The sequence below is a fragment of the Phaethon aethereus genome, assembly GCF_964289735.1.
Source record: "Phaethon aethereus genome assembly, chromosome: 8".
NCBI lineage: Eukaryota > Metazoa > Chordata > Aves > Phaethontiformes > Phaethontidae > Phaethon > Phaethon aethereus.
The window spans coordinates 30,461,810-30,489,384 of NC_138584.1; the positions used below are offsets into that span (position 1 = coordinate 30,461,810).

The following is a 27,575-nucleotide window of genomic DNA, read 5'->3' on the forward strand; positions in this document are numbered from 1 at the left end:
TGGGGAGACGATGGGAAATTATGACAAAAGGAGCTCATTGAACATTTCACTTTTTTAGAACAGTTAATTTCACATACAGAACCATGATTTCTATGTGGAGCGTTACCACTTAACACAAGCTCTTTGGGGTAAGCTTGCTTTCTTTGTCTGGCTTGATGTCTGTTCTCAGTGAATGGAGGAGAATTGGTCTAAGAAAGGAGCAGAGAGAAAACAGGGATGAACAGAGTTAAGTGTGGCTTGATACAGAGGAAGAGAGAGATACTGGGAGGATACTGGATATCATGAAAAGTGTGTGTTTGGAGCTGAGCTGCAGGCCCAGCAGAGGAAATCTACAGCAGAGTAGGATTTGCTGGGAAGGGATGCAGCAAAGAGATGGGGAAATACAAGAATTTTGTTGAGTAAGTAATCTCATCCCACTGTCAGAGCAGTGATTTGGCAACCAGCCACCCGCTCATAATTGAGTTCAGTGGGTACGTTCAAATTCGGAGATCCGAGACTCATTCCCTTCCATCTCATCTGCACCGTATTTACGTTACGTGGTACCAGAGATCATGAGGAGTCACACGATGAAGTACTTTGACACCTTCTGACAAACGGCCTCGCACAACGGCACAGCCTTGTGCAAGTACATCGGCTATCTCAATGCATATACCATGTTGAACCCTTCTGTGGGTGACACTGCCACGAGGATGCTTCACACCTTCAGCCACAACGGGATCCCATATGCACAGAGAAATATTTGCCCAAACAGTTCGGGTTTCTTAGGAAGCCATACGTTATTGAAAAATCAGTATGAATTACACTTCCCAGTTTCAAAGCAGCCTTCGAAAAAGGGATTCTGGCTTTTCGTTTCTACAGCGTGGCAGATCTCACCCTAACTATTTAGAAGTTATCATACCTGCAAGTCATTTAAAGTTCCTCTGCAGCCACGAAAGAACAACATCCAGACATACATTTATCTCCACCTGCAAGGGACACCTCACACAGACAGGAAGAATTTCCCCGTGAAGCGGCTATTTCTTTCCACTGGCTACAGAGAATCAAGGGTGGAGGGCACCTAGATGACTACTTCGATATCCCTCACTTCACGTGCGGAGACTAGAGATAACTTGCCTGAGAACACACTGGAGGAAAACAATCCCAAGGTGGAAAAACTGATCTCTGTCCAGGGAACGTGGGCAATTCAGGCTGAACTCAAGCAAAACTTGCTGCGTTTTTATTAAGTGTTGTATTTCTTGTTGGGAGAGAGAATTCACGGTGCCTAAAACCTATTAGCAGCTAAAAAAAGTTTCTTTATTCATCAATTAGGAAATTAATGAAAGCACCATCTCCTAATAAAGAAAGTGTCCTTATATGTTTAAACCAGGTAGATGAGCTAGATTATTTGCCCTCAGATTGAATTTTAGAGGTTTATATAATAATGACGGCTATAAAATGAAAAAAAAAAAAAAAATTATGGCAAGTGTCTCAATGACAGTCAGTCTCAGATGTAGAATGGTGAGCAATAAATCAGATGGGCAGTGGAATATTAAATTGCTAATTTTAAGAGTTATTGCTGCTTTTCTTTTCTTTCTTTAATACATACTGATAAAAAGGTGAAACAAAATCTCACCTATGTATTTCTTCATCTCCTCTCTTCATTTCTTCCTCTGCTTTTTTGTCTCTTTTTCTTCATAAATTAAAGTACATGACTTGTTTGGAGAAAAAGCTCTAATCGTTTTAAATTTAACCATGAAATAGCAAAAAAAAAAAAAAAAATCTGCAACCAGCTTCATGGAGATGACAGATTAAATATATTTGATGATTACAGAGTAGGTTCCACATGCCCCGTATCTCCCAGTCATGCTCTTTACCAGGACAGTCTAATACTAAAGTGTCTGCAGATGTGACTGCAAGTGTACTGTACACCCAGTCATACTGCAACGACCTAAATTACGGACTATACCCAGAGTAAATTTGAAACGTCGCCGAAGGAATAATAAAAAAGTCGCAGGAAATGTAGAGCAGAAAATTTGTAACTCTGAACTATATGAGAAATGAGTGAAAAACCTACAGCTATTGCTTGTCTGCAAATATCTTAATTAGTTATGCAATGTGAGTTATTTTACTAGATTTTCCCAGGCAACACAATGATGCCTCCCTCTTCCCAGTGGCTTATCATGAAATATTTATGGCAAGTTTTGTTTGTTTGTGCAAACCACAGAAGTGTCACCATTCAGGCCCCCATCCAGCCCTTCCCACCCCTCCCCAGCATTTATTTATTCGGCATCTCAGGCTCCACGCTCAGCCCAAGCTGTGCAAGTTACCACATCCTTATGTTAAAGGAGTCTCTCTCCCCCTTGAATACAGGCATTTTTCCCATGCTTACAGCAGACTGAAATTCCTGACCTTTTCCATTGGTTTTCTCCATTCTCACACAAATCCTCCGAAATACTAATTTTGCGTGTAATGAACACAAGTGAACAATTTCTCGAGGCATTTATAGCATACATATATATTAAGCAGTATAACCTGCCCTTCAGCAAACGCATGCCTTGTTGCTAAGACATGTCTCACTCCACTTCTCCTCTCAACCACTGGTTACCATTGCTTGTGCATTCTGGGGATAAATGTTTCACCTCTTCAAAATGCTACTACACAGGAGGGGAATGGTGCCATTTGGATATAACAGCATATTATCCCTATTTTTGAATAGAGTCAACTGTTCATGCAAGGCACAGGACAGAAAGAATTAAGTTGACAGTCTGTATTGACCCGTAGCCTCTTGTATACTTGGAGCACTACAGAAATAATACATAGCAATATTAGAAGGAACTCTAATTGCTGATTACAGCCCGTAATAACCAGGAAATAAATGCGATACATAGAGCAAGGGTTCTGCCATTCAGGAATTTGCTGAGTGAGGTCTTTTTGTACGCTTAATTTTGCTGTAGTTCCTTTCAGAGTTTCCCACAGCTGTTTAAACCAATGGTAATTACACATACCTCTGTCCTAAAACTCTACAGCTCTTACCAAGCTACCAGAGAAGTTGGTTTCATTGGAAGAATAATTGCCTTTCTGTGGTGTATGTTAGGTTTGTTTTTTCCCAAATAAGGGAAGAGTAATTTTAATGCAAATTCCCATTGTTTTGGGGGTAACATTTGATTTGAAGCTCCTTATGAAATCTTTACCTATCAGCACACTGTATTCACTGGAAGTCTTTTGAGAGGTGTAGACATTATAGTTGCAGAAAATCACTGTCGAGGTCACAGACAATGTTCTGACATACCTTTTCTTAATGCTACTTCTCTCGACCCACACTCTATTCAGACCTGGCCTCCCCCACTGTCCTACTAACCCAAGCTGTAAGGAGCACAATATACAAAGTACGGCTCTGACAGAGCACACGGGAGAAAATGCAGCCCATGCTCACTCAGAGTGATAAACCGTGTACACCAATAGAGGAACCCTCCTAATCCAGGCAGCAACGACTCACGTGTTGACACGCAGAAGGCTCACTGTCGACTCTTAACCACAGATAACACATTTATAAATGGTGACTTTCATAAGAATGAGTTGGAAAAGACAGACAGGAGACTTAAGTAATGAATGAGATGGATATAAGTGACATTACAACCCTGGTTACTCTGAACCAAGCCAATCAACCCATAACACATCACTGAGAAAATTCCCCTCACAAGGAACGTAACATATCTTACATACAACATCAAAAACAAAGAAACACACCTTCACTGCATATAAATAGGGAAGATACTTACACTTACAGGTTGACTTTTTGGCACATCATAAACACCCTCCTTCTTTTGGCTGGTAGGAACCTGCAACAGCAAATGAAAACTGAGGTCATAAACAGGAAAAAACGTTGAAAAATTGAAATCTGCAACTGTACAGGATAGTAATTTAATCCTAATGAATCAAGGATGGTTCCCTTTTCATTTAAGCAGTAACATTAATGGAGACAATACTGAAGAAATCAAACATCCATATGAATTTTTTAAATCCTAAAGCCCAGTAGCGTTCAGAAATGAGATCTTCATTCTCAGTTAAGTTTGGTTGCATTAAGTCCAGGTGCACTTGGATCTCCTTCCTACTTAAATAGTTGGTTTTTTCATTTTACTTGGGGGTTGGAAGACGGACACGTAAATCATGATCAGGTCAGTATGTCATCTTCCTCCACGGCAGAGATCCAGAGCAGACCTACCGATCTGAGGGAAAGAGACGTTTGGCCTATGGCGTTAGATTTCTTCCTTCCAATTCATTTAACCCCTGCAGTGATGGGGCCCTGCAGCTGCTCTAAGCGATGTTTGGTTACAATGCTGCAATTTCACTACAGAGTTACCAGCCTGTCAGGGTGTGAGCCTGCACGACCACTCACACAGCCCGGGAGCTGAAGTCAACAGTCTCGCATGGACAGGGGATGACGCACCTAAAAATTCTGGGCAAGTATTTAGTTGAGTCAACAGTTGTGCTTTACACCTTGGGCATTTATAGCCTACTCAGGTAAACTCAGTCACTTTGTAATACTGGGCTTTGCTTGCCTAAGGGCTGTTGATTCACATATTTCTAATTTGTGGTTAAATTTCTTTTCCTTCTTAGAAGCATTGAACATCTATTGTAGATGACACAAGCAAAAAGAACAATAAAAACATGCTCTAAACAGACATGAATGCTTCAAGTGAATCAGTGCTACTTCTCCACCGAACAAGGGCGTTCAGCATAAGAAGGTTACATTCCAGACACTAATGCAACCTTGCAGGTCAATAGGAGAAATAGCATTGCAGGTATGACAAAATGATTACCTTTTTGTTTGACAATAAATATCGTAAGAGTTCTGGTGTTAGAGTAGGACTGGTTTAGTGGAAGCTGAAGGAATGTTACTTATTCATTGAGATGTGCTATTGTTTCTTATTCTGTATAATATATAAAAAACTCTCTCCACTGTTCACACATTCGCCTATGTTTAAACATCAAAGTCTTTATGGGAAACTGTACATCTTCTCATTGCAGAAGTTTCTCAAGAGCATGAGCACAGAACTGTCAGAAACTGAACAAGCTTTTTAAAAGATCTATTCTATTCCTACCCCGCGAATGACTTGCTTGCCTTGGTTTTCTCAAAGTACTGGCCACTTCCACTAAAACCACCTATCACATTAGATATGTGAAACTGGTAAGAGTGGAACAATTCAATTTCATGGAAATAACAGTCTGTAAAGAAAGAGAGCTTTAAGTGACAGTGTAAGAGCAGAAACCAATAATGGTCTATTTAGAGGTCACTGGAAAGCTTAGTCTTTGTAAAAAGAGGACAAATGTGGTAAGATAAACTGTAAACTATCATCAGGGTGCACTTTTTTCTCTCTGGGAAGGTTCCCCGTCAGTCATTCTCCTCTTCCCCCCTTCAACTTTTCCACGAAGTCATCCCCGTTTGCATACCTCTATCCACAGCTTATTGTGGAACGAGTATTTCCCTGCTCTATTGATCCCCCCTTTTTCACTCCAGCTTATAATTATGTTAGAGAAAAGCTCCTGACTTCTAATATCAAGACAGAAAAACTCTTCTGAAAGACATTCTTCTCCCCCAACTTGGTATCGCCTGTCTTCCTGTTGTCTTTGCTTGCCACGTATCATCACGCTTTTTTGCATCGCTACTTAGACTGGGTGTCTGCAAGGGATTTCTCCTGTTTTTTGTTTGAATAGCTGTATCAGCAAAGAGGTCCCAGCACTACTGCTGCTGACAGCTCTGGCTCTGTGACAGGCTGTGAACCATTTTGACGTACTTGCATCTTACCAGCAATACAAGCACCGCAACTCAGAAACCCCCATCTGAGGTTGTCAACTCCTGATGGAGCTGAACTTGCCTCTCGGTAGAGACCAATGCTGCTACATTCACAATACAAAGCCACCTAACAAAACCCCATCTCCACCTCACTACCTTAAAACAATGGACAGGCAAAGAGATGCCATTAAGAAATCCAACACTAGGCGAGAGGATTGGTACACGCTCAGTGACCAAAGCCTTGCATAACTAACACATTAGAGCAACTTAAATAGACAGACAATATTAAAAGAGCAGACACAGACAGTCTTTGGGGTAATGTATCAAAGAAAGGGGACAGACAGAGAAAGAATGCTTAAAAAGGAAATTCTGACCTCTATTATGTTAAAAAGAAAAACAAATTGTCACTTTCAGCACGTATCTTCCATCTTCAGTTACGCATTGGGTAGGAATCTTTTCTACCAAGGGAGAAATGGACTCTTTGCCCATCAGCTCTTGGTTGAAAAAAACAGAGCAGCACCAGAAGAAAGAAGATTTGGCGAGGCTGAAGCGAGGCTAGCATGAGTTTGTTGAGCAGACACATGTTTTACTGAAGTGTAGTGTGGGGAAGGTTTTGTAGTAAATAATAGAAGCTGGCACCAATTTGCATCAAACTAAAAAAAACCACCAAACATACAAACCCAAAAAAGAAGAGAGGACCTTTTCCAATTTCATTTTTAATAGCAGCCTGGATGCTTTTGAGATCACCAAGATCTTATAAGAGAAACAATTCTGCTAGTGATCCAAGTGTAAGATCTGAGTTGTAGGAACCCAGATTTATAGCAAGCCAAGAGCTCAAGAAGTCCACGGGACCTAGGAAGCTCGCGGCTCTGGGCACGTCTACAGCAGCGACACTTCAGCATCTGCCAACTGCCATAGATAACAGAAAAGGACTCACAGCTCCCTAATCTCAGCATTTACTGAATTCAGTACAGGTTGCCTGTAGTAAATGCAGAGAAGGACAATGCTAGACTGCACGTACTAAGAGTACAGTATATTATGTATCACGGGTATTTTCTCTGTGTCACTGTGAGAATAAAAACTTCATCACATCCAGGCACTTTCATGAAGCCTTGAGAAATTTTCTGGTGAATTCCAGGACAGTAAGAGCAGTACCGTGAGATGAGGCAAGGCCTCACTATCTCCTTATCACCTTCGATTTCCATTTTAAGAAAATGTCCAGAGAATCCTCCTGGTTTTTAGGCCATTCCTCCGAACACAGTTCCTACTTCTTCCCTACCTACCAGTTTGCTCTAAGATCTCCAAACACGGGGAGCGATGACCCCATTTTGCTTGCTTCCACCGGTACTCCTCCCCAGCGTCACCGAAAGCTTCGCACTTGGATGAACAACAATCAGAATTTTTTTCTCTGAATGTAGTTGTCATGGGATTTTTGTTTCTAGCATAAAACTGACAACTAGAGTAGTAATTTATTAACAAACTGCTTTCCTGAAAATAGTCAAACTTTCAACACTATGCAGTAGAAAATTTTCATCCTTAGGCATACTCTCACCTTGAGAGCTTTGCATGTCTTGATCTAGATATGCAGAAAGATGCTTATTCCAGTCCGTGTGGCAGGGTGCCAGGAAATCAACAGTTAAATGAATCTCATCTTAATGACCCTGTGATGGAGTCTAGAAGATAGTTATTTTCTGATGTTTAACTTGCATTTCCCTTTCCCACTTAGCTTCTTTCTATTTTGGCTTACAGCTACTCTACCCTTGCATTTTTTCTATTATCCTCCTACCTCTTCTCATTACTTAAAAAAATACCTTTCCCTTTTTTTTTGTGTTCTATCCCTGCTACTTGTCCACCTTAAAAAAGCTTTTCCTATTAGCAGTTCAACGTCTAGTACAGCTAGAGGAAATGCTTAATCACTGCTTGAATCTCCTTCCCCTCCATACAAATCACAATTTTCTTACAGCATACAGAGATTTCTGTCTATCTCCAGATTTGCCTCTAGTATGTGATACAAAATGAATTACATTATATTTTAATAAACCCTGTGCTGATCCCTTGAGGATAAATTGAATGACAAAAGATTATTTTATATTGTTTTCAACGCAATTTTTTGTCAGTGTGAAGAACATAAGCTTGGGCTCTAACACAACGCATGCACTCTGAAAATATTTTCCCCAGTCTGGGAGATATCGGTTGAGAGCTCAGTTTTGGTTTTGCTTGGTTATTTCCTTGGTTAAACCCGAAAGAAGAGCAGTACCATCAAAATGTGAACTGCTTGGATGGTCTGCCCTCTATCAGATTTCAGTATCCATTTCTTAGAACAGGTGTAAAAAGTGTCAAAAAATTAACAGAAAAAAGGAGCATCCACTATTTATCACTTTATGTGGTGTACTCAAAAGTTTAAGACCCTTCATATGTTGACAAAGTTAATAAAATTTGCAGAAGCTGAAATGACAAACAACATAAAAATCACACTGAGACCGGCAGATTATTCATGTCATGTCATCAGAATGAAATGCCAGACATTTTTGTGATGAATGAAACTAAGAAAAGCGAACTATATATGAAATGTATTTTACTAAATGCTTGCAATCGTTGCAATGAAAACACCGAAGTTAGCGATTTTATACCTGATAAATGTTTTCTTCCGTTTCAGGCTCACGGATTGGCTCGTGTCCAGCCTCAAACACAATGTACTATTACACCAGCCGCCAGAGAGGAAAAGTCAAAAGATGAAACAGAAGGGAAAAAGGCGATTTGGAATTCCACGTAAAAACACAGGCAGGCATTAAAGAAACAAGTTCAAAGTACAGGCTGGCAGCAGGACAACCGGGTTGTTGGAAAGCGCAGAGTAAGGTTGTTTCATATTTCATAAACTGGCAATGAATAGACCTAAATCTCCTCTAATGATCATTAGAGCAACTTCCTAATTCCTTCTCACTAGGGAGACCGCCTATGGCCCAATATTAATTTTCTGAAGTCAACGTGAATTTTGCCTCTTTTACATAATGGCAATTATTTCCACATATATTTATTATCTATGAATAAAAAAGCTAAATCCAAACTGGAAGAATAGGCTGGTGCTCATGTACATGGCCACATGGCAAAAGGCTGTCACAACACTTTTCATTTTCAGGTTCTTGCTTTATTGTGAAGAGCACAAAGTAAAACTCCTGACATTATAAAAGCTGAATAGTAATTTAGGGCGTCCTAATTCTTATCATCTTTCCTGATGCACCTTAGGCACTGTTCAATGATCACTAATGGTTGAATCAGTTTCTTTCAGCATGCCTCCCACTGACATGCCTTAAGTGGAAGAACATGAAATCTCCAGGGGAAAAAAAATAAGCTATCATATATTTTGTTTCAGCACAAAAACATGAGAATGAAACGACATCTTTTTCTTCTCACACTCAGTAGGGTATCAGACATGAATATATTGACGTATTTCTGATAATCATCTTTACCCCCAGACATTTTGCTTCGACGAGTTAAATTTCAGCCCTATTATTAAATCATAGCCCAAACACCAACAAGGGAGTGTGTTATTAACATGAATTCCACTATTGTTTTTTTCCAAATATTCACCCTCTGAATTAAATTCTGGCCCCACAGAAGCCAAAACATCAATTTATTACTATTAGCACAACATGTCACCTTCAAAGTAACTCTCTTTTCAGTTAGAGTTTGTATTAAAAATTACGACAAATCTCACTTAGAAACTTAAATTCTGGACTCACAAGCCATATTTTAGGAAATGCTGCATCTAATTCTAATTGCATCTAAATTGTGCTATTACTTACAGCTTAATCTCTAAATAGCCTACTTTCTGTAAAACTCTCACAAGTTTCTCAGAAGACCTATCTCAGCAAATTTCAAAACATCGTGTTAAAGGTTCTGGCTGTGTGAAGATAACATACATCTAGCCATTTTCTGAAACTCCAAGGCCACACAGCTTCAGAAATTACCTGGTATACAGGATCTTCTACATCTTCTTCCAAAATTGTCTACAGCAAAGTAAGAGGACAGGCAGTAAAAGCGAAGAACATAAACAGTAGAGATAAAAGAACTATATTCAGAAATTAAAGGACAGCAAAGAAATAAGCAAAATGGGCAGGTAAGTATATAGTTTTTGTTCTTTAGTATATAGATAAAGTCACATTATTGTACAAAGTAACTTTATTCAAGTTCCCGAGTTTAACAATCCGCACCTTATTTGATTTGATTCAAATACACACATTTAGAAGTATACTGAATCTCCCCTAAAGTATTAGACGCTGTTAAAAAACTGACAACACACTGACCTTCATCAAAGTTTTCCTCCTGAATTAGAAGAAACACTACATGGGAAATGAACAGATCATTTCCAGTTGCTAGACTTGTTATCATAGCTCAAGGGATAGCTTTCATCACTGCTTAATCCTACTTCTGAGCTCACGATGGCCGTTCGGTTTGTATTTGTCCATTTGAAGCCAGCAACGTTCAAACCCATTGCTGTTAGGAAATACTGAGGCTGCTCAGGGCCTCTTTGGAGCAACTTTGGGGGATACTTCAAACCGTATTTTCTTGGTAGTAGCCAAAGCTTATGTGTGTACCTGGTATACCGCTTGTTCACACTGTTTGTCCTTTTGTGCCTTTTTTTCCATTTCTTCCCTTTGTTTCAGTTCATAGATGAGCTGAAACAGGTCTCGCAAGTCCAGAATTACAGGTTCAGCCTACGGAAGCAAAAACAGGAAGGAGGGTTGCTATATGGGAAAATACCTTATCCCATCCTGCTGACAGAGCAGCTCCAGCATCTCCACAATGGGAGAGAACTTCATACAGAGTTAATTTCTACCTTAGCATCCAGGCTGGGGTTAATTTCTATCAAACTAACTATATTTGCAACTTTATTATTATTATAATGATAATTATGGCTATAAAATGCATTATGAATATAAAAGGTGTATATATGAATACAAAAGTATATTTATTAGTGGTTTGTCATACAATGAAATTATGGTAGACTATATGCAAAGTAGCTATTTGGTATTTATTACTTTCTCTTTAGATGAGTATAGGACTATAACCAAACGTATCTGTATCCAGTCTAGTTTAGTTGCAAAGGAAAACAGTAACTAATTATGAAAAATACATCACGAAAAACTAGAAATAGTGAAACACGTTCCTTTTTTCCCAAGCTGGTTTCATTAATTTGCTATTTAAGAACATCTAAGCAGACACTTGTGACATATCTAGCACAATCATAAACAGTAGAAGATTGGCCTCTTGAAGAGCTTCTTATGAACACACCTTTTCTGTTGAGTTACACTGCAGAAAATGACAGCGATCTGATACTTACTGCCTGGGCTGTTTTTATTGCCACAAATCTATGATTTCCCTCTTTTCCACATACATATCCAAACGCTCGATGGTCTGTGATATCCTTTGCGATGTATGAAATTTCATGAACTGCATGGTGGTGCTGTAGTAGCTATTAAAAAAAACACAACACAGCAAGAAATATCCATCAAAATGTTCCATTAAAGCGCTGTATAATTTATCTTTCATTTCTCTGCTTTACCTGGATCTCGGTACACCTGTGGAATTAAACTAAACGTACATAACCTGGTATCAAAATCAATTAGTATCTGAATTCTTTAAGCTCTTTACAAAATCTAGCCAAACTTGACTTGCTTTAATAATTTGACTAAAAGCTGCAATAGAATATTTTTCTTGGTATCTTTTGGCGAGATGTAATTCAACAGAAATATCACGTTTATCTAGCTACCACCTACAGAGCATCCTAGGTACAGAATCAATATTTGCAGGTATATAAAAGAAGCAGCAGCAGCCACCTGTAGCTTCATACAGGGCGAGCCTGTGGACAGCGTGATCTGCAGGGGCTGCAGAGCTAGAGCTGAGATTTCCAATTTCTCTAAGAATCGGCACCAGACTTGCTTCATCTCTGCCACACTCCGCATCAGCCAGCAAATGTATTTCATTTAAAGCAGCAACCAAACTCCAAAAATTTGTTTTTACCAGAAAATTCATGGAAATGCAATTAGCCAACTTGAAATCAATGTTAAATGCAAAAGTTCACATTTTATTTAAAAACCCGCTTTGGTTAACTGTAATAATAAAAAGACTCAATTTTGTTCTAAATGTATGAGTAAAACTCTCCCCAGAGCCAGGACATGAATCTGAAACTCCTATAAGCATGTGTCAGAGTGCCAGCATCTTCCTTGCTTCGGCCTAAATAGTATTTGATTACCAAAGTAATACTTAAGTATTTCTACTTAGAATAGTGTCCTTGAAAAGTTTATCTGAAACAATCTTTTAGTGTGAATTTCTACCTTCTGATATATTGACCTGCTCTTATATCCTCTAGGGATAATGCTATTTCTGAGAGCAGGCGAAGCCTCAAAGAATTCTTTCGAGGTCCAGACTCCTGCTGGTTTTGAGAAAAGCACATTTCAAGAATCAGCATGATATCCAGGCAATCTCTAAACAACCAGTTTTTTTTAGAGTTAAAAAAAACCCCAAACATTTTAAAATTCAAAACTGGAGAGGATCCATGTGTGTGTGGAAGAGAAAAGGCTGAGCAAGTGCAGGGCAAGTGACAAGCGATGAGACTTTGGTAGAACACGGATTGAAATTTGAAAGGAGAGGCAGCATGCAAGAGACAGATGACTACATATAAAACAAAAGACTGGACATTTTTCATTTTCATCTCACAGTAAATGACTTCGAACTTCCCAAGATCAAGATTGTTTGCTCATAAGGAAAATGGAAGTGTGGCTATTGACTTCAGGCTGAACGTGGCTAAGCTGAAGGTACGCTTCAGACTCTCCCAACGTGTTAAGCATTTAAAATTAATGATGGGATCTTACTTAGATAATACAGGGATATTGATTTATTAGGTTTTTCTGAAAACCAAGTTGCATGCTATCTGTTACAATGAAATGAAATGTTCCCATCTCTCTATTCTGCATATGACAGTGAACGTTATCTCTGGCTCCTATTAAATCAAAGTTCTTTGACATTGCTTTATTGATTGCAAGACAGCATTTTGCACTGAAATTAAACTGTGATCAGATTCCTTCCTCATGGAATTAAATTTGAAGATCATTCTACCATGGAAAAGTATCACCCACAATGTAAGACAGCAGATGGAGACACTCCAATTTATTTGGGAACCCTCATTAACCATTTGAAAATCATTACCTTTTTAATGGTTATGATATTTTACATACGGTATCAATAGAAGTACAAATTAAGTAAAGGTGACTGAAACATTATCCTTTTACATACTTTACTATATGGAGTGTTGAGCAAGAGTTTTTCATTTGTTTGAGGGGTACCGAGCTGGAACGTACACACGAAATGCAATGTTATATACACGCATCTGTACTCAAAGGTAGATACAAGCACTCCTTTGAACCTGTGTTTTCATAGCCCTTGACTGATCCAATGTGTCCTTTCTACATATTCCAATCCTCTATTCTAAATATTATTTAACGAGTGTCTGATTCTTTGCTCTTGCAAAGCAGAAAGGAGACTCCTGTTGCAGTCAGTAGAGATTTACAGCCGTAAAATGCAAGACCAGAACTGCACCCTTTCTGCAGATCTTCGTTTGAAGGACGCAGCCTGGCCAGGACGCCGCAGAGCCCTTCACCGCAGCAAGACGTGCACTGCAGTAAAGGACAGCAGGAGGGACAGTAGGAGGAGAAACACCATCTCATCCAGCCACCCGACAGAGATTTACAATTCAGGCTATCTATAAATACACGGTCTTTGTGTGTTTCGATTAATTTGCATCTGGTGCGTTCGCACGGATTAAGCTGTCCCGTAAAATAAGACCAACCAATGGAAATATCATCTTTATCCCTCAGTTTGTAACTGCTCACATGTAACCACCCTCTGGATACTTGACATGAACAGTCCTGAAAGGAAATGAAACAAAAGCCACCGAAAAGTCCTTACAGCAGAACTGGTCAGTGCTCAACAGTTAATATTCACAAGCTGATCTGCCCCACTTTCTCCCCAGCCTCTTTTTTTTTTTTTTTTTTTAAATATCATCAAGGTTTTACCATGACTTAATCCTGTCTCTAGTGGGTCACATAACAGAATTATTCCATAACTCAGGGATGTTTATGTCACCCCCTTATGCCCATGCTGATGGATTCCATCACACGCTATTTCACGTTTTTACTGTATCTTTGCTGAGCGCTGCTACGAGCCATTTACCAATTCATAAGTGAAGTATCAAATTGTTTTGGAGGGCTGCAGTATGACAGAACAAATTATAGAGAAGACTTAATTTGTGTTATGGTTCAATATCGTCAATTAAATATAGCACAGATTAGAAAGTAATTCAACATTTAAGCTTCAGTTGTTAAAAAAGTCCACTGTACATAGCATCCAAATTATTATAGGTCTCCTGTGACTTTAGTCACTGGGGCAAATGTCAAGGATTTTAAATGGAAGCACAGATAAACTCTCAACCCAGGTAACTAAGAAAATGCACGAGTCCGCCTTTTTAGGCTAGACATGATGTCACCATTCTATTTTATTCATACACCAGAAAGTTTCTTCCTGGTGTTAAAGTCCAAAACACCCACCTCCACCAAGGCTGCCGTCTTCCCTCTTCCCCTGAAGTTTACCCCGGCCTCTCCCACCAGCCATTATTTTCTCTCCTTTTCTCCATTCTATCTCCTGCTTCTCCTCTTCCCCCAGGTTGCTCCCTGTACATCACATTGAATTGATTTAGCTGCCTCTGAGATCTGTAGCATTTCTAATTTCCCTCAGGCTGCTTGGCACCTATCATAAATTTTTTCACCCCTTATCCTCATCTTGCCCCTTTATTTCCATGCTGTAGCCTCCAGTGCCACTAAATCAATTAAGTCAATCAATTAAGTACTTGGAGGGTCCAGCAATCATGTCAAATATGTGAGTTAGATGGCATGAGAAAGTCACTGCTTTACTATCACTATTTCTCTTTTAATGAGGTTGTCTATTTAGTGGAGCCTGGGGCACAGTGGTAAGAGCCATAACAAAAAATACCCTGCAAGCTGCGAAGCCGCCTGTAGCAGCTGCCCCACCAAACGCAGGAAGCATGTACCATACAATACTGTATCTATAAGGACAAGTTTCACAGGGATGTAAGTTGCACAGCCTTTCACCCTGAACCACCGAAGGGTGAGCCCACTCTCAGGCAGCTGCTACCAGCTCCGCGGTTCTACGTTCCACGCTGTCAACACGGGGGTGTGGGTGACAGCCTGGCCCGAGCATCCCCTGCACTTCCATTCCTGTCCCTTGACTTCCATCACATTTGAGTAAGCAGTAATATATTCTGCGTGTCACATAAATCTCCCCAAACATCAAAGTTACCCACCAAACTGCAAAATCCTGAATGGACTCATAATAAAATAACTTTATGAACTATAGTTTTAGTCACGCCATTCTCTACACGCAAGTCCTCCATACCCCAACTCACGCTGCGAACGCCCAGCAGCACTCGAGGAAATCAGACCCCCTGTGTTTAGGAAGACTACCGAACAAATCTTAGAACCTGACTGTAACGTGGAAAATTACAGCAATGCCTTAACGAGAAGCTTAGCAAGCCAGAAGCGCAATAGCACGCTGATTGTTCTTTACTGCAACACATTAAGTGAAAACAATGAACTGTAAAACATGTGAGTGGTTCCGAGATGAATTTGGTCTCATTGCAAGAAACACGGGAGCGGTACAGATGCGCGGCCAGCTCCTCTGCTACAGCCAGGAGGCTGCTGCGTTCGTTAGCGGTGCTCAAGGCGCACACGCTACGGCACTCTGCCAAATATTCTTCACGGCCACTTCCTTACAATTCCCATTTGGTCGAGCGGAGATTTGCAGGGATCACGGGGACAACAGCTGGTCACAAGCGTTTCTCTAATTGCCTACGTTTGTGCTGCAATGCTTCCCAGCTGTTCCGTTAAAAAGCACATAGTAGAGGTGCTCTGGAGCTGCTCATCTCCACCATAACCCCCCTCCAGTCCGAACGCACGCTTAGGGAGCAGACGTGAAACACCTAAATTCTCTACAGCTGCAGATTCAAACCGCAGACCTGTCCAGTTTTACAGCTTTCAGACAAGGATGGAAAGCAGTCCCCTGCATGTAGACAACTAAAAAAAACCCCACCCAAACCCCCAAAAACCTCTTGCTAGCGTTTTTCCTAGGTACCCATCAATGGCATACGGATACCTGGTAAGCAGTTGTGAACCTTTCCACTTCCTTCTGCCCAGAGACAAGCGCGTTTCAGTGGGACTCTGTATAGACAACTTGGGGAAAAAGTCAACGATCTCAAATGCCAATGAAATGGAAAATGAATCAGTAAATTGTATTTGCACCACAAACTTTTTTGTCTTGTTTTCTGGAACTTAGTGTTTAGGTGGCAGATGGGGTGTCAAGGCACCAGCCTACCAAGATACGCGGGGAACGAGCAGATGGGGGAAATGCGGCAAGCCTTCCCCTAACCACTGCCGAAATTTTTAGCTTAATCTGAAATAGGGAAGAGGAAGCAGCTTGGTGTTTGTTACAAAGCTACAGCTGCCGATGACTCTAAACTCCCTGCGAACTACTGCTGGACACAGCACAGGGCGACCGAGAGCAGGGATGGTGACAGAGCTCATCCACCCAAAAAGCCAACTGCTCCCCTGCCGCCGTCGGCGCATCCGCCCGCAGCCTTTCCCTGCCTCCCCGCGGCTTCTGAGCACTCGGTGCAGTGTAAGAATATTTCACCGGCATTGTGGGTGTTGCTAAAGTGTAAATGAAGAGAGAGAACTTGCAGATTGCTGTCAGAGGCAGCTAAATCCAACCTGGCAAGGCTTTGCAACACACCTTGTGAATTCATCGCTGCTGCTGCTTTCCCACTCGGTGACAGCCCGCTGCAAATCGTGGCGTTACTGCTGCAGCATCCTCTGCTCCGCTGGGCAGATGCTTTTCAGTATCCTGTTTCTTTCCTACTATTTTGGCCCATTTTCCAAAGATGAACACAAAAAATTGTTTGGATTTTGCTTTAACTGGTCAGAAAGGCAAGAGGGGAGGAGTTCACCCAGGCCATATAACACAAAAGGGGCCATCTGAGGAAAGGAGGAAAAATAACTCACAAGAGAAACAGCTTCAGAAACGATATGTCTAAACAAAAGGCATGAGAGGAAACATTATATTTCAAATCTGACAGTCCTCTCCTACCATGACAGGTACTCCAGCTGCATGTCCATGGGGAGAGGACAGCAGAATAAACAATATATGACAGATCACAGTAATTTGGCTTAAATGTGGTAGTGGTGTGGGTAAACATTTGATAGACCAAAAAATCTGTTATATAAGCATTTACTACAACAAGTAGTCTAATTTGATCTAAATTTAGTCTAATTTGATCTAAAAAAAGGAAGAGAGTGGTTGAGTTTAAGCTTAGCAAATTATCACTCAATTCTTACTCAAACAGCAAGCAGTCTTGGAACAAGGTATCACTTCAGCTTTCAAAAATAAATGTCACATGTGAATACTTGAAAAGCAAAACCCACTAGAAACCTCTTGTGGTTACGGAGATCTCGGCATCAGGAGGCATTTCCAGGTGCTGGCCAAGACGACCAGTTCTGACCATAAAAGAGTATAAACTGAACATACTACCATGATAACTGAACCCTTCTGCTGAAGGAGACTGAACGCGTACTACACAGCCAAAATAAAGGGTCCAGCCCCGAATCTTTTTGACCCAAAGCCACTTACGGAGTTTGGGCTGAGCAATAGGTTAGGGACTTCCCATCTGAAAAAAACCCAACCAAACAACAAGAATAGGAGCAGAAAAGGAAAACATAACCTCTGGAGTGTCCTCCAACCCTGAAGGGACTTCTCAGATGGCAGCTTTTAAACATGTCTTCACAAAGAAAGTCGGTCTGTTTAATCCCTGTGCTTCTTTCATACACACTGATTTTGCAGACAACAACCTAAGGACTGACTTTTCCAAATGCCGACTTCTACAAGGCGTTTCAGCGCGCAGGCCTTGCAATAAAAACACTTGGCACAAAAAGCACACTTTCAGATTATATGCAGATGAAAGCTTGGTCTAGGTATCACAAAAGGGCACATAAAATACGGCGCTGATAAAGAATCAAGACAGATTTAGCCCCAGTCACCACGCACGCTCAGTCCTTCCAAGGGGGTTGGCAGTCTGGCTGTGACACACCAAAGCACCCAAAAGGCGTGTAAATTAATTTTCCTCTGAATAACAATAATAATAAACTCTTGAAGCCATTCTCTTCCTGCAACTGAGCAGAGTGAAGCACAAACAGATGACGTGACTTCCCAAGCCCACATGGCAACGTGCGGCTGAGTCAGGAAGGACGAAAGTCAGGGAGCATAACCGTATGCGTAAGGATTAGCAAGTCTCCAAGTGCCAGACTAAGCTCAGTCTGCACGCTCCAATTCACCAGATATCAAGGCAAGCCCTCAGCGGAAGCACCCCAGGTAGGAGCCTGTTTGGTGGGACTCAGGAAGACAGCTTGAAAGAGTGCTTCAGCCTCGGCTACAACCTGAATTAATCCTTACCGCTTCCTTCCCTTGATGACGGAAGTATCCTGGTACTGCCTCTACCTTACCTGGGGAGCAAGAGCAGCAAATTCTTAAAGAGAGCACACGTGTGTCCTTGAGCCTCCTGCGATACGCACGTGCAGCGATGCTCTCGACTGGCCTGAGGCTGTCCTCACCCGAGACCCCCGGCCCTCGCCGGCAGGCAGCTGCGTTAGCGGGCTCAGCTTTGCCAGTCAGCAGTCTAATGGTGATGAACGGACCTATGACACTGAGCTAGCCGGACATTCCAAGAACCTACTTTCTGAAAGAGAACACCACCAAGGTAATAAACTTCTGTCTCGCTCTCGTAATTTGTAACAATGTCTGACAAAGACCAGGTAAGAATTTAGTTCTCGTTCATTGTCTTAGGAAGCGAATGCTAAGTTGCTCATGCAGAAGATCCATTTATTAGATAGAGGAACTTGCGAAAGGGACAAAAAGCTGGAACGCACATAGGGCCAATTTCCTATCTTCACTTCAAAGGCTTTTCAATTTGTTATTGTACCAGGAGTGAAAGTAGCTAGCTAAATCTAAACCCCTTGTCCAATTAATACTAATCCCAACTTATATTTAAAATATGTACTTGCAAATATTGTTCCAGGACAAAGAAAATCCTAAAGGGCAAGGAAACATTTTCACAGAGCTTTTGAAAGACAAATGTGCTACACTAAAGCCGTGATGCTGGACCTCTCCCATGAGTCTCGTACTATTTTCTTACAGACACAGTCATTGTTTTATCAGGACGGTTAAAACAAAGAAGGATTTGCAAAGGAATACCAACAAGCAGCAAACCCGGTCCTTGATACTAAAGTCAGTGGCCGCACTAGGCCATAATCAGCTCAGTAATGCAATATGGCAACTGTATGGACCACCCACAGACTACAATAAATTGTTTTACCGTGCCGTTTCACTATTTCAATGTGGTTTACAAGTAACAATACTCTCCCGTAAGGATATTATTTTATTCTTTGTGACGGCAGCTGCCCAGCGGCCCCCGCTGGATTTCCAGGGCTGTAACACATCTGTCCAAGTGCATCCCCCCTTATCCCCTGCCTCCTCACCTTTTGCAAAATGGTCCGTAGATCAAAATAGCCATAAATATGCCAATATTGCCCTCTACTCTCAAGCCAAAGCTTGCATGCAGCCTGAACGTAGCACCTCTGACCATGCCTTGAATTTCTTCCTGATACACTCTGAAGTTTGTAAAACTCTTACTGATTAAATCTTGAATCTGAGGGAGCACAATATTCAGTAATGAGGCAGCGAGCTCGTTACAGTATCACTGAGCTTCTCCGTGTTTTTATTGTGTTCATCTTTATAGCCTGCGACTGTCTTTTGAGAAGCCTTTACTTTTACAGCGTTTTGTTCCTTTACACCAATATTCTTCACCTCCTGAAATTGATTTACATGAACAGCACAAGAAACTCCTTCACACAACTCCTAGGAGCTTTGGAGGTACGTTTTTGGCTTTAACTGTCTCAGATCTTAACTGCTTCGGATTCAGCAAGCATTATGACCCACCCTCTTCTTGTAGCCTCTGATTTGAAAAGCTCATCAGTGAAAACCAGCCTGTGACTCTATTGATTTGTCATGCAAACCCTATAAAGCCGAGCTTGCAAAGATCACAAAAATCCCACTCATGCTGGCAATACTAAAATTTAAGTTGCACTGGATAGTCATCAAACAGCAACTTTCTTTAACCATAAATCTACCGCCATAACGTTACAAACTTCTCTAGAAAAGGGGGAAAAGGACAAAAGGGATTTATTTTATATTTATCTATCTGTCTCCCAGATACTCACACCAATTTAGTAAGACTTTAAAGAGGGCTGAGAGAAAAAATATGTACAGAGAAGAATAAAAATAGAAGAAGACTCTATGAATTCACCAACTGTGCAAGGTCATGCTCATGAGCCAATTGAAAGTTAAAAAGTTGTGAAGTTCAGACAGCATGTTTTATATCTTTCAAATACAAAAGTGATTTCATAATCAGAAATAAACCACAGCATACAAGCAAAAAATCTCGTGTTCCACAACGATAGATTGGTTTCAAGTGGCACAGTAAAGAATTGGACAAAATCCATTCAGCCCAACTCTTCATTTCTAATGGTTTAATTTTCTAGTGGCCAACAAATAAATATACAGTACCAGCCAAAGGAGACATCCTGAAATGTCTCTTACCACAGACATTGGTTTGCTTATGAGAAACACTTGAGTTTACCTTTCAGTACCATAAAGGGTAAAGCTTTTCATCCTGGAGTCACCCTTTACTACTACTTTTGCCAGAATTCTTTATCATGAGAAATCCTCCTGGTTCCCAGCAGACATGTCTGAGCTGCTGGATATTCTTCCCAATGCAGAACTGGCCTGTGAGGCTATGGAAGACCTTCTGAAAAGACTACAGAACAACCTCTATCAATATTGTAAAATTTCAGATTATTCCATAACCGGAGGTGTACAATCACAGAACATTATAATGACAGCTGTGAAGGTGCCTGGAGCCTGATGACGGACTCGGTGTACCTGCAGGTCAGCGAAAGATGACTCTGGAGCGATGAGCTTTACAATTGAGAAAGGGTATCATTAACTACCTATCCTGGTCCTACATGCAACACTGGCACTTCATGCCGTTTTATTTTCAGTCTTCCTACAGAAAAAAGAGGGGAAACCGTTTTCCTTGAGTTACAGTTGCATGTATGAAAAAAATTCAGATAATCCCACAAATGTGCCACTCTTTCATTTGCTCAGGTCCCACAACAGACACTTAACCTAGGATATAAAGCTTCCGTAGCAACACAACGAGCGCGTGCAGTATTTGAGCCCTAATATAAGAATAAAATGTAAAAGGCAAACCTCAAAGAGACCCTAATAAAAGCCAAAGAACTTGCAGGTATTTTTTGGCTCAATTTTGTGTGTGTTCCCCCCCACTGTCGTGTCCCCCCCCCGCATTATCCCAAGGTAGGAATTTCTGGAGTCCCACTCAGTAGGTGCTTGGCACACTGTGTGACAACAGTTCTACATTTCAACTCAGGCAATGGAGAGTATTTGTAAGTTCAAGTTCAGCCGTGGTACCTTCTGAAAAATACTTGCACATCTTAATGCCCAGAGTTGTTTCTTCCGTGCTCATTTCCATGTAAAGCAGGCTGAATGTTTGGTTTCAGTCTTCTCCTGCTAATTGAAATTTCCAAAAGCAAACTTTGATTAAACAGCCCGCATGCAGACGTGGCCCAGCAGAGAGCACGGCTCTGCTACATTTGCTTTTCTCTCTCCCTGTCTTGCTTTTCTGTCCTGGCAGTGGGTGTCACACAGGGTCTGCCTCTCGGAAAAGCTGTCAGGCAGCACTGCCCTCACCTTTACTTAAATGCAGGCAGCAGAGCCTTCAATAGCTTTGATGCATGGATGCTGGCTTGTTTTCTAGTTCTTATTCCTTTAGTTCTCCCTCACCCTTTACAACTTCTGTGCACAGCATGTCTTCTACTTCAAAACTGATCAAAAATCAAAACTGAACTTCCTTATTACTCCACTCTCAGCGCTAAGCCTTACGCGTGTACAGGTTACACTCTCACGTGCTTTACGCTTTAAAATACTTCCAAATTCCTGTATCCTTCACAGAAGCACATTCGGCTAATTAAAGATCCCACGAGGCAATAAAACCTTCTACAAACCAACTCAGCCCTTTTAAAAGCAAGGACACAATCAAAAAAACTGGATTCAGATCCATATTTTGACTACCTAAAAAGAAAAAAATACTCAGAGCTATGCAGAGTAGGGGTTAGGAGCCATACGCAGTATTTTCAGATACCCAGACTTCTCATTTGCTTTAAATGTCAAGGCACTCAAATTCATTAGCGCTCTTGCCTCACCGACTTCACAACACTCCCTTTAAAGTCTGCAGGAACGTTGCTGCTTGCCCCGCTGGGAGTACAATAATGCAGAGTTAGGATGGGAACTACACAGGATTAGAAAGTATTAACAGCAGAGATAGCCAGAGTCCATTAAAGGCCGCTTTTTCTGGAGGAGTGCTACGATTTAGGGAGACGTTAGGCGCTGCCGTAACTGCGCGATTACCACCGGGTGCTGGGTAGCACGACGGGAGATGCTGTTCCAGCCCTTGGCCTCTGCGACACGGGGTTGCCTGCACACTGAGCACACAGCGCGTAAACCAGAAAGGTTACAGGTACAATTACCTCATTTGGGAAGACAACTTTTATGAACCGTTACTTATAGATTAAGCAAAGATCTATTGCTATCTGAAATTTATCACTTATTCAGCTGAAAGACAGGGATAAAACAGGTATTTTTGTTGGGTAACCGTTGACAAATAAGCACAACCACTGTCATTCCTCCTCTCCTCCTTCCACAGGGCCACCATTACATTGACTAAGTGGAAGAAAAGACGTTTTCTCGTCCCCCTGGACCATCAGACTGAACAAAACTCTCGCTGACTTCCCCGTAAACACGTGTTCCTGAGGGTAGAACGTCATCCGCCAATTTTCTAATTTTACTGCCAATAAAAATCTACTGCTATCACCCTGCAAACTCAGGTAACTTCACAAGTAAACCTTCCGGTAGTTTCCCTCTCCCATTACACCGCCAGCGAGGGTCACCCGTCTCCCTTGCCTCCGACCCCACAAGCGGCGAGGTTAAGCAGCCCACTCCCAGCTCCCTGCTGGGCGTCCTGCCACCGCCAGGGCAGAGGGAAGGAAAACTGCCGAGCAGATAAAACGCACCGACCAGGAAGGGAAACCTCCCGCGCCCGCGGCGCGATGCTTCCCAGCCACCCCGGGGAGGCAGGAACAGCAGCTTTCACAGAGGGACGTAACTTCCCCTTACGGCACCCGCCGAAGGTCCCCCGCCGCCCTCCAGGCAGGTTTCAGCGCGTCTCGGCCGCCCGCACTATCATTATGTCAGCACTTCTCTTGCTAAATCCTTTCCTGAGCAGCTTGAAATCCAGCCATCACCACTTTGCGTGTGCTGAAAATGGGGCTGAATTTTTTTTCCTAGTGTTTTTTCTTTTGTTTTTCTACTTCATGCATTAACCTGGCTTAAAAATATCAGTACTCGCAAACAACTCCCCCGCCCCAAGCAACTCTTGTGTTTTGGGTGCTCTTCCGTAAGGTGAAATCACAGCTGGAGTCAGTGGGACTACAATGTGGCTTTCATATCCTAATTTATTTATCTGATTCACAAAAGGGTGCCGATTATAGGCAAAAAACCCCCAATATAACTCTATACTTGGAGTTTTCTGCTGTGGGACGATACCTCACCAGAAGGATGCAGTGCAGCTCCACTATATAGCAGGATCCACAACAACAAACGTTTTTATAACCAAAAGCTGACTTTCAAGTTTATAGTAAAATTCACCCCAGATTCTGCTTAAGCATACCAAACGTTAAAGCTCAATGATAGTGGAAGTGTTTACACAGTAATTTTTACTACAACAGCTCTATAGACAGACACCCCCACTCCCCTCCAATATGCAACAGAGGCCAAACGGCAATGGGGAATATACGTATTGTGAGGTTCCCCATACCATAACACATGTAGTATTTTTTAAATCCACCCTGGGGTGCTTGGCTTAAACAACAGGAGGCCATATAGAGCCAAATGAGACCATTGCTGAAGTCATAAAATCTTATTTTCTGCCTTTTTGAAAGCAATCCAATTTTTACCTTTTTTCACACTGAAAAATACAACTACAATAAATTCCCACAAATTATTTCGGTTTGGATAAAATATCTGGAATAGCTTTATTTTATCTTCATGCCAGTGTGTCAGAAATATTACAAGGCAGTTCCTGTGGATACTCACTACAAGAAGGCTGAACTCATCTGCAGATGACAGCATTTCCAGATGAGAGGAAGGATAGAAATTTCAGCCTTCCCTTGCATGCGAAGTCTTAGGAGGAAAGACGTAAGGTTCAAACCAAAGCTCCTGATCCCAAAACACTCAGACTTCACAACGTGCAAAATCACATCTGAGTTTTGCCTTTGGGATCTTTTTTTCACAGCGACAAAACTGTCATAATACATAAGGCTTTTACAATCTTCATACAGCAAACTGGGCATCTATAAAATGTATCTCCATGAGCTTGTGGCTATTAAAAATCCCAGGAGAGCACTCTGAACCATCCAAACCGTCTAAGGCGCAGTTTGGAAGGCCAGTAAGAAATGAATTACAATGGTCAATAAGGGATGTAATTATGGAAGTAGGTTCTTCTGACATTTACATTTTGCTAACTGTCAAATGTTATTTATGAAACGTGTTATTGTTTCCCTTTTGAAGTATCGGGAGACTATAAATACCTTGTAAGAATAATACGCAGGGTTCTTAGAGTCCCCTACTCTGCCATATTCTAATTAGATATATTTATTGCCTGTGGAACAGTAAATGCCATGTCTTACTATTCATATTTACAAGTACAAAGATGGGAAACTGCCAAGCAACAGGGCAAGACTCCCAGCTGGCCAGAGGGATCTTTCGCAGGCAGAAGCTGCAGACAACGCATACGATTCCCAGGCCACCAGTGTCACCATTTTCAAACGTACATGCAAAATTTGGCTCTGCTGTTTTTCAGTATGATCTTTATTGTTATTACATAATATTTTTATCGCTGCAGTCCTCAGAAGTCCTCAGCATGGTCCCAGACCCAACACTTCTTACAAGTAGTTCCTACAATTAGATAATTCTGATTGAAAAAACCCTGAATTAAAAGGTAACCCCAGAGAGTCTATACTTCAATTCCAGCCATTGAAAACTAAGGGCCAGATGCCCCTTGGAACACCTCTGAGACACGCGCCCACAGTAGCTCCTCCTCATAAACCCTTGGGCGTGAAGAAGTCCTTCACTCATCGCGCTGGCAGATGTCCTCCATCGCTCCTCTGCCCCTTCCTCCCAGGCGAGGACGCTGCGAGCGGCTCACCTGAAATGCCAGGCTGACGCGGTAGAAGGCATGGCTGATTTGACCTGTTGCAACCGTTCCCCAAGCCACACCTCTGCAAGGCCACAACGGCCGGCCAGGAGAATGATGTCATGGGCTGGATCGACAGGCCACTAGACGGGCTGTCCTCATCCCAGGCAAGTGACAAGAGGCTGACTGCAAGAGGCACAGATCTGCGTGACAGTCTGGGGTAACAGGGTACCAGTGGTCTTGGCACCGCTGCATTTAACAAGTCTCTAGCACAGGAGTGTGTTAAGGAGGGAGCTGAAGAAAAAATAAGGGAGTACTGAATGAAAATGTGCCAAGAATTCCTCCAAAGTATGATGGGCAGGATGGGAAGAGGCTCAGAGTCATTTATTTGAAAACTGAAGAAACGAATGATGAAAGTTGGTACTGTGGAATGACTCCTTGAAAGTGGATGAAGAGTCAAGACAGCCATGAAGAGCCTGGGAAAAAAACAGCTAGGCTATAGGTTGATAAAATAGAGAAGGCAGATTCAGCGTAGGAATGCAAAGAGAAGTGCGACATGATCAAAAGAATAAGCTGAGACAGCATCTTGGAAGTCACGATGGATTTCAAAAATAAAAGTTGCATTTGTCAAGGACAAAGAAGAGGATAACAATTGAGACACAAGACGAAGAGAGGCAGGACAGTGTTTTAACTGTAAGCATGACAATAAACGTTGTATTTCAGAGCAGATAAGGAGAATCTGCAAGACCTGGAGTTACCCTGGATGTGACAACTGGAAACAGGGTTGAGTCAAAAAAGGCTGCTGAGTTTACAGGGCTGAATAATAGATGATGCTGATGTTTTCCTCAGCACTCTGAAAAGGAGGTCAGAGAAAGACCTTCAGGAGTCAGGATTAAAAGGTCTGGTTTAGCCATGTTAGGCTTGAACTGTTAGCCAAATGTGTAAAGAGAGGGCTGGAGGCACAGGTCACGATTTGAACAGCAGGAGACAGGGCTGGCACCATTCAGTGTGACACGATAACCAGATTTGTATCTGCAAATGAAGTAACACTGATAAAAAGCATAGCAGGAGAAGAGAAAGAGATCGAGATCGAGGACAGAGAGCACTCAGGAAATCCTAGAGGAAAACTGCAGGAGAGAGAAAGAGAAATTAGAAACACGGGGCTAAAATCCAGAGACGAGTCAGGGAAGCCAGGAAGGACATGATTCAAAATCCGCTGATGAATTAACAGTGCTAACGAAGCGCTCCACCTGAGATCAGCCATGAAGAGGAACTTTGGGAAGATCAGTTTGTCCACGAAGAGGACAAAACCCACCTCTGGGAGCTTCTGGCCTCCAGCTGGAAGGAGCCCCAGGCACGGACCACTAACAACCTCCTGGCCAATACCATGCTCTAGCAAACAAAATTTCAATGAAGTAATCGCACCATCCCTCCTGCTCACTGCAGAGCGAGTAGAGAGCAGATAAAATTAATTCCTTCTCTTATTTCTATTTTTAAATATTCAGAGACGTTCAGTGATAGAGACTTGACAGTTTGACATTTCATCTGCTCCAGCACATGTGCTTCAGGGAGTAACTACAGATCCGTAATTGTACCTCGATTTCTGGTCAAAGATGCCAGAACCAACAGATTTCCAGTAAAGTCAAGACGTACCTTTGGTACATTAAAAATGAGGTATCTTCTGCCAACAGTGAGAATTTTAATCTTGCTAAAATTTTCTTTCAGCCAAGTTTAGCTGTCCTGTTCGCAATCTATCAGCATAATTAACACCATCATTCACATCAAATGGAGAAGAGCAGCAAATCCAGAGGTTATCAGCACAAACCTGATGAAGTCTCGGAACAATCTGGAGAACGTTTTATAGAAGCCTTAGCAACAACTTTGAAAAATCTGTGCATTATAAGGTCGAGGGAGCTTAAAAGGTCAGGAAGACGGGCAAGATGCAGACATCTAAAACACTGGCTGGATCATAGCACAGCCATAGCATCATCTCACTAGAAGAGAACAACCTGAGGCAGCGGGATTATAACCACGCACCACAGGTTATTTATTCGGACGATCACGAGTTCTGCGGCCAGCATGAAAAGGCAAATTAGTTTTTTTGTGCAAAATGCTACAGGTAAGGTCTGGTCCCCCATCCACGGAACAGGGAGGTATTATTCACTGAGTAACACCTTCTCAGGTAGGTAAACCCTGCTCTCCATGAGAGTCACATAATCCTCCTCAGAGACAATAAAGGTTAGAGTGAGGGATGGATAAAAAGAATGAGGATAGTCAAGATGTTATGTGTACATATAT

General features: G+C 41.8%; 1 protein-coding gene across 4 annotated transcripts in view; it reads right to left on the reverse strand.

Annotated features, from left to right (window-relative positions):
- DAB1 (DAB adaptor protein 1) overlaps positions 1 to 27,575 on the reverse strand; it is a gene marked incomplete at both ends in the record, with an annotated part of 118,892 nt that overhangs the window by 26,818 nt on the left and 64,499 nt on the right. For 2 of the 4 annotated variants that reach the window (XM_082003149.1, XM_082003151.1), the window contains 5 exons: positions 3,759 to 3,818; positions 8,404 to 8,469; positions 9,742 to 9,780; positions 10,369 to 10,488; positions 11,115 to 11,246. In XM_082003149.1, coding sequence (XP_081859275.1) covers positions 3,759 to 3,818; positions 8,404 to 8,469; positions 9,742 to 9,780; positions 10,369 to 10,488; positions 11,115 to 11,246 — 417 coding nt within the window. The remainder of the gene's footprint in view (positions 1 to 3,758; positions 3,819 to 8,403; positions 8,470 to 9,741; positions 9,781 to 10,368; positions 10,489 to 11,114; positions 11,247 to 27,575) is intronic. The other 2 variants (XM_082003152.1, XM_082003150.1) reach the window with 2 other exon arrangements.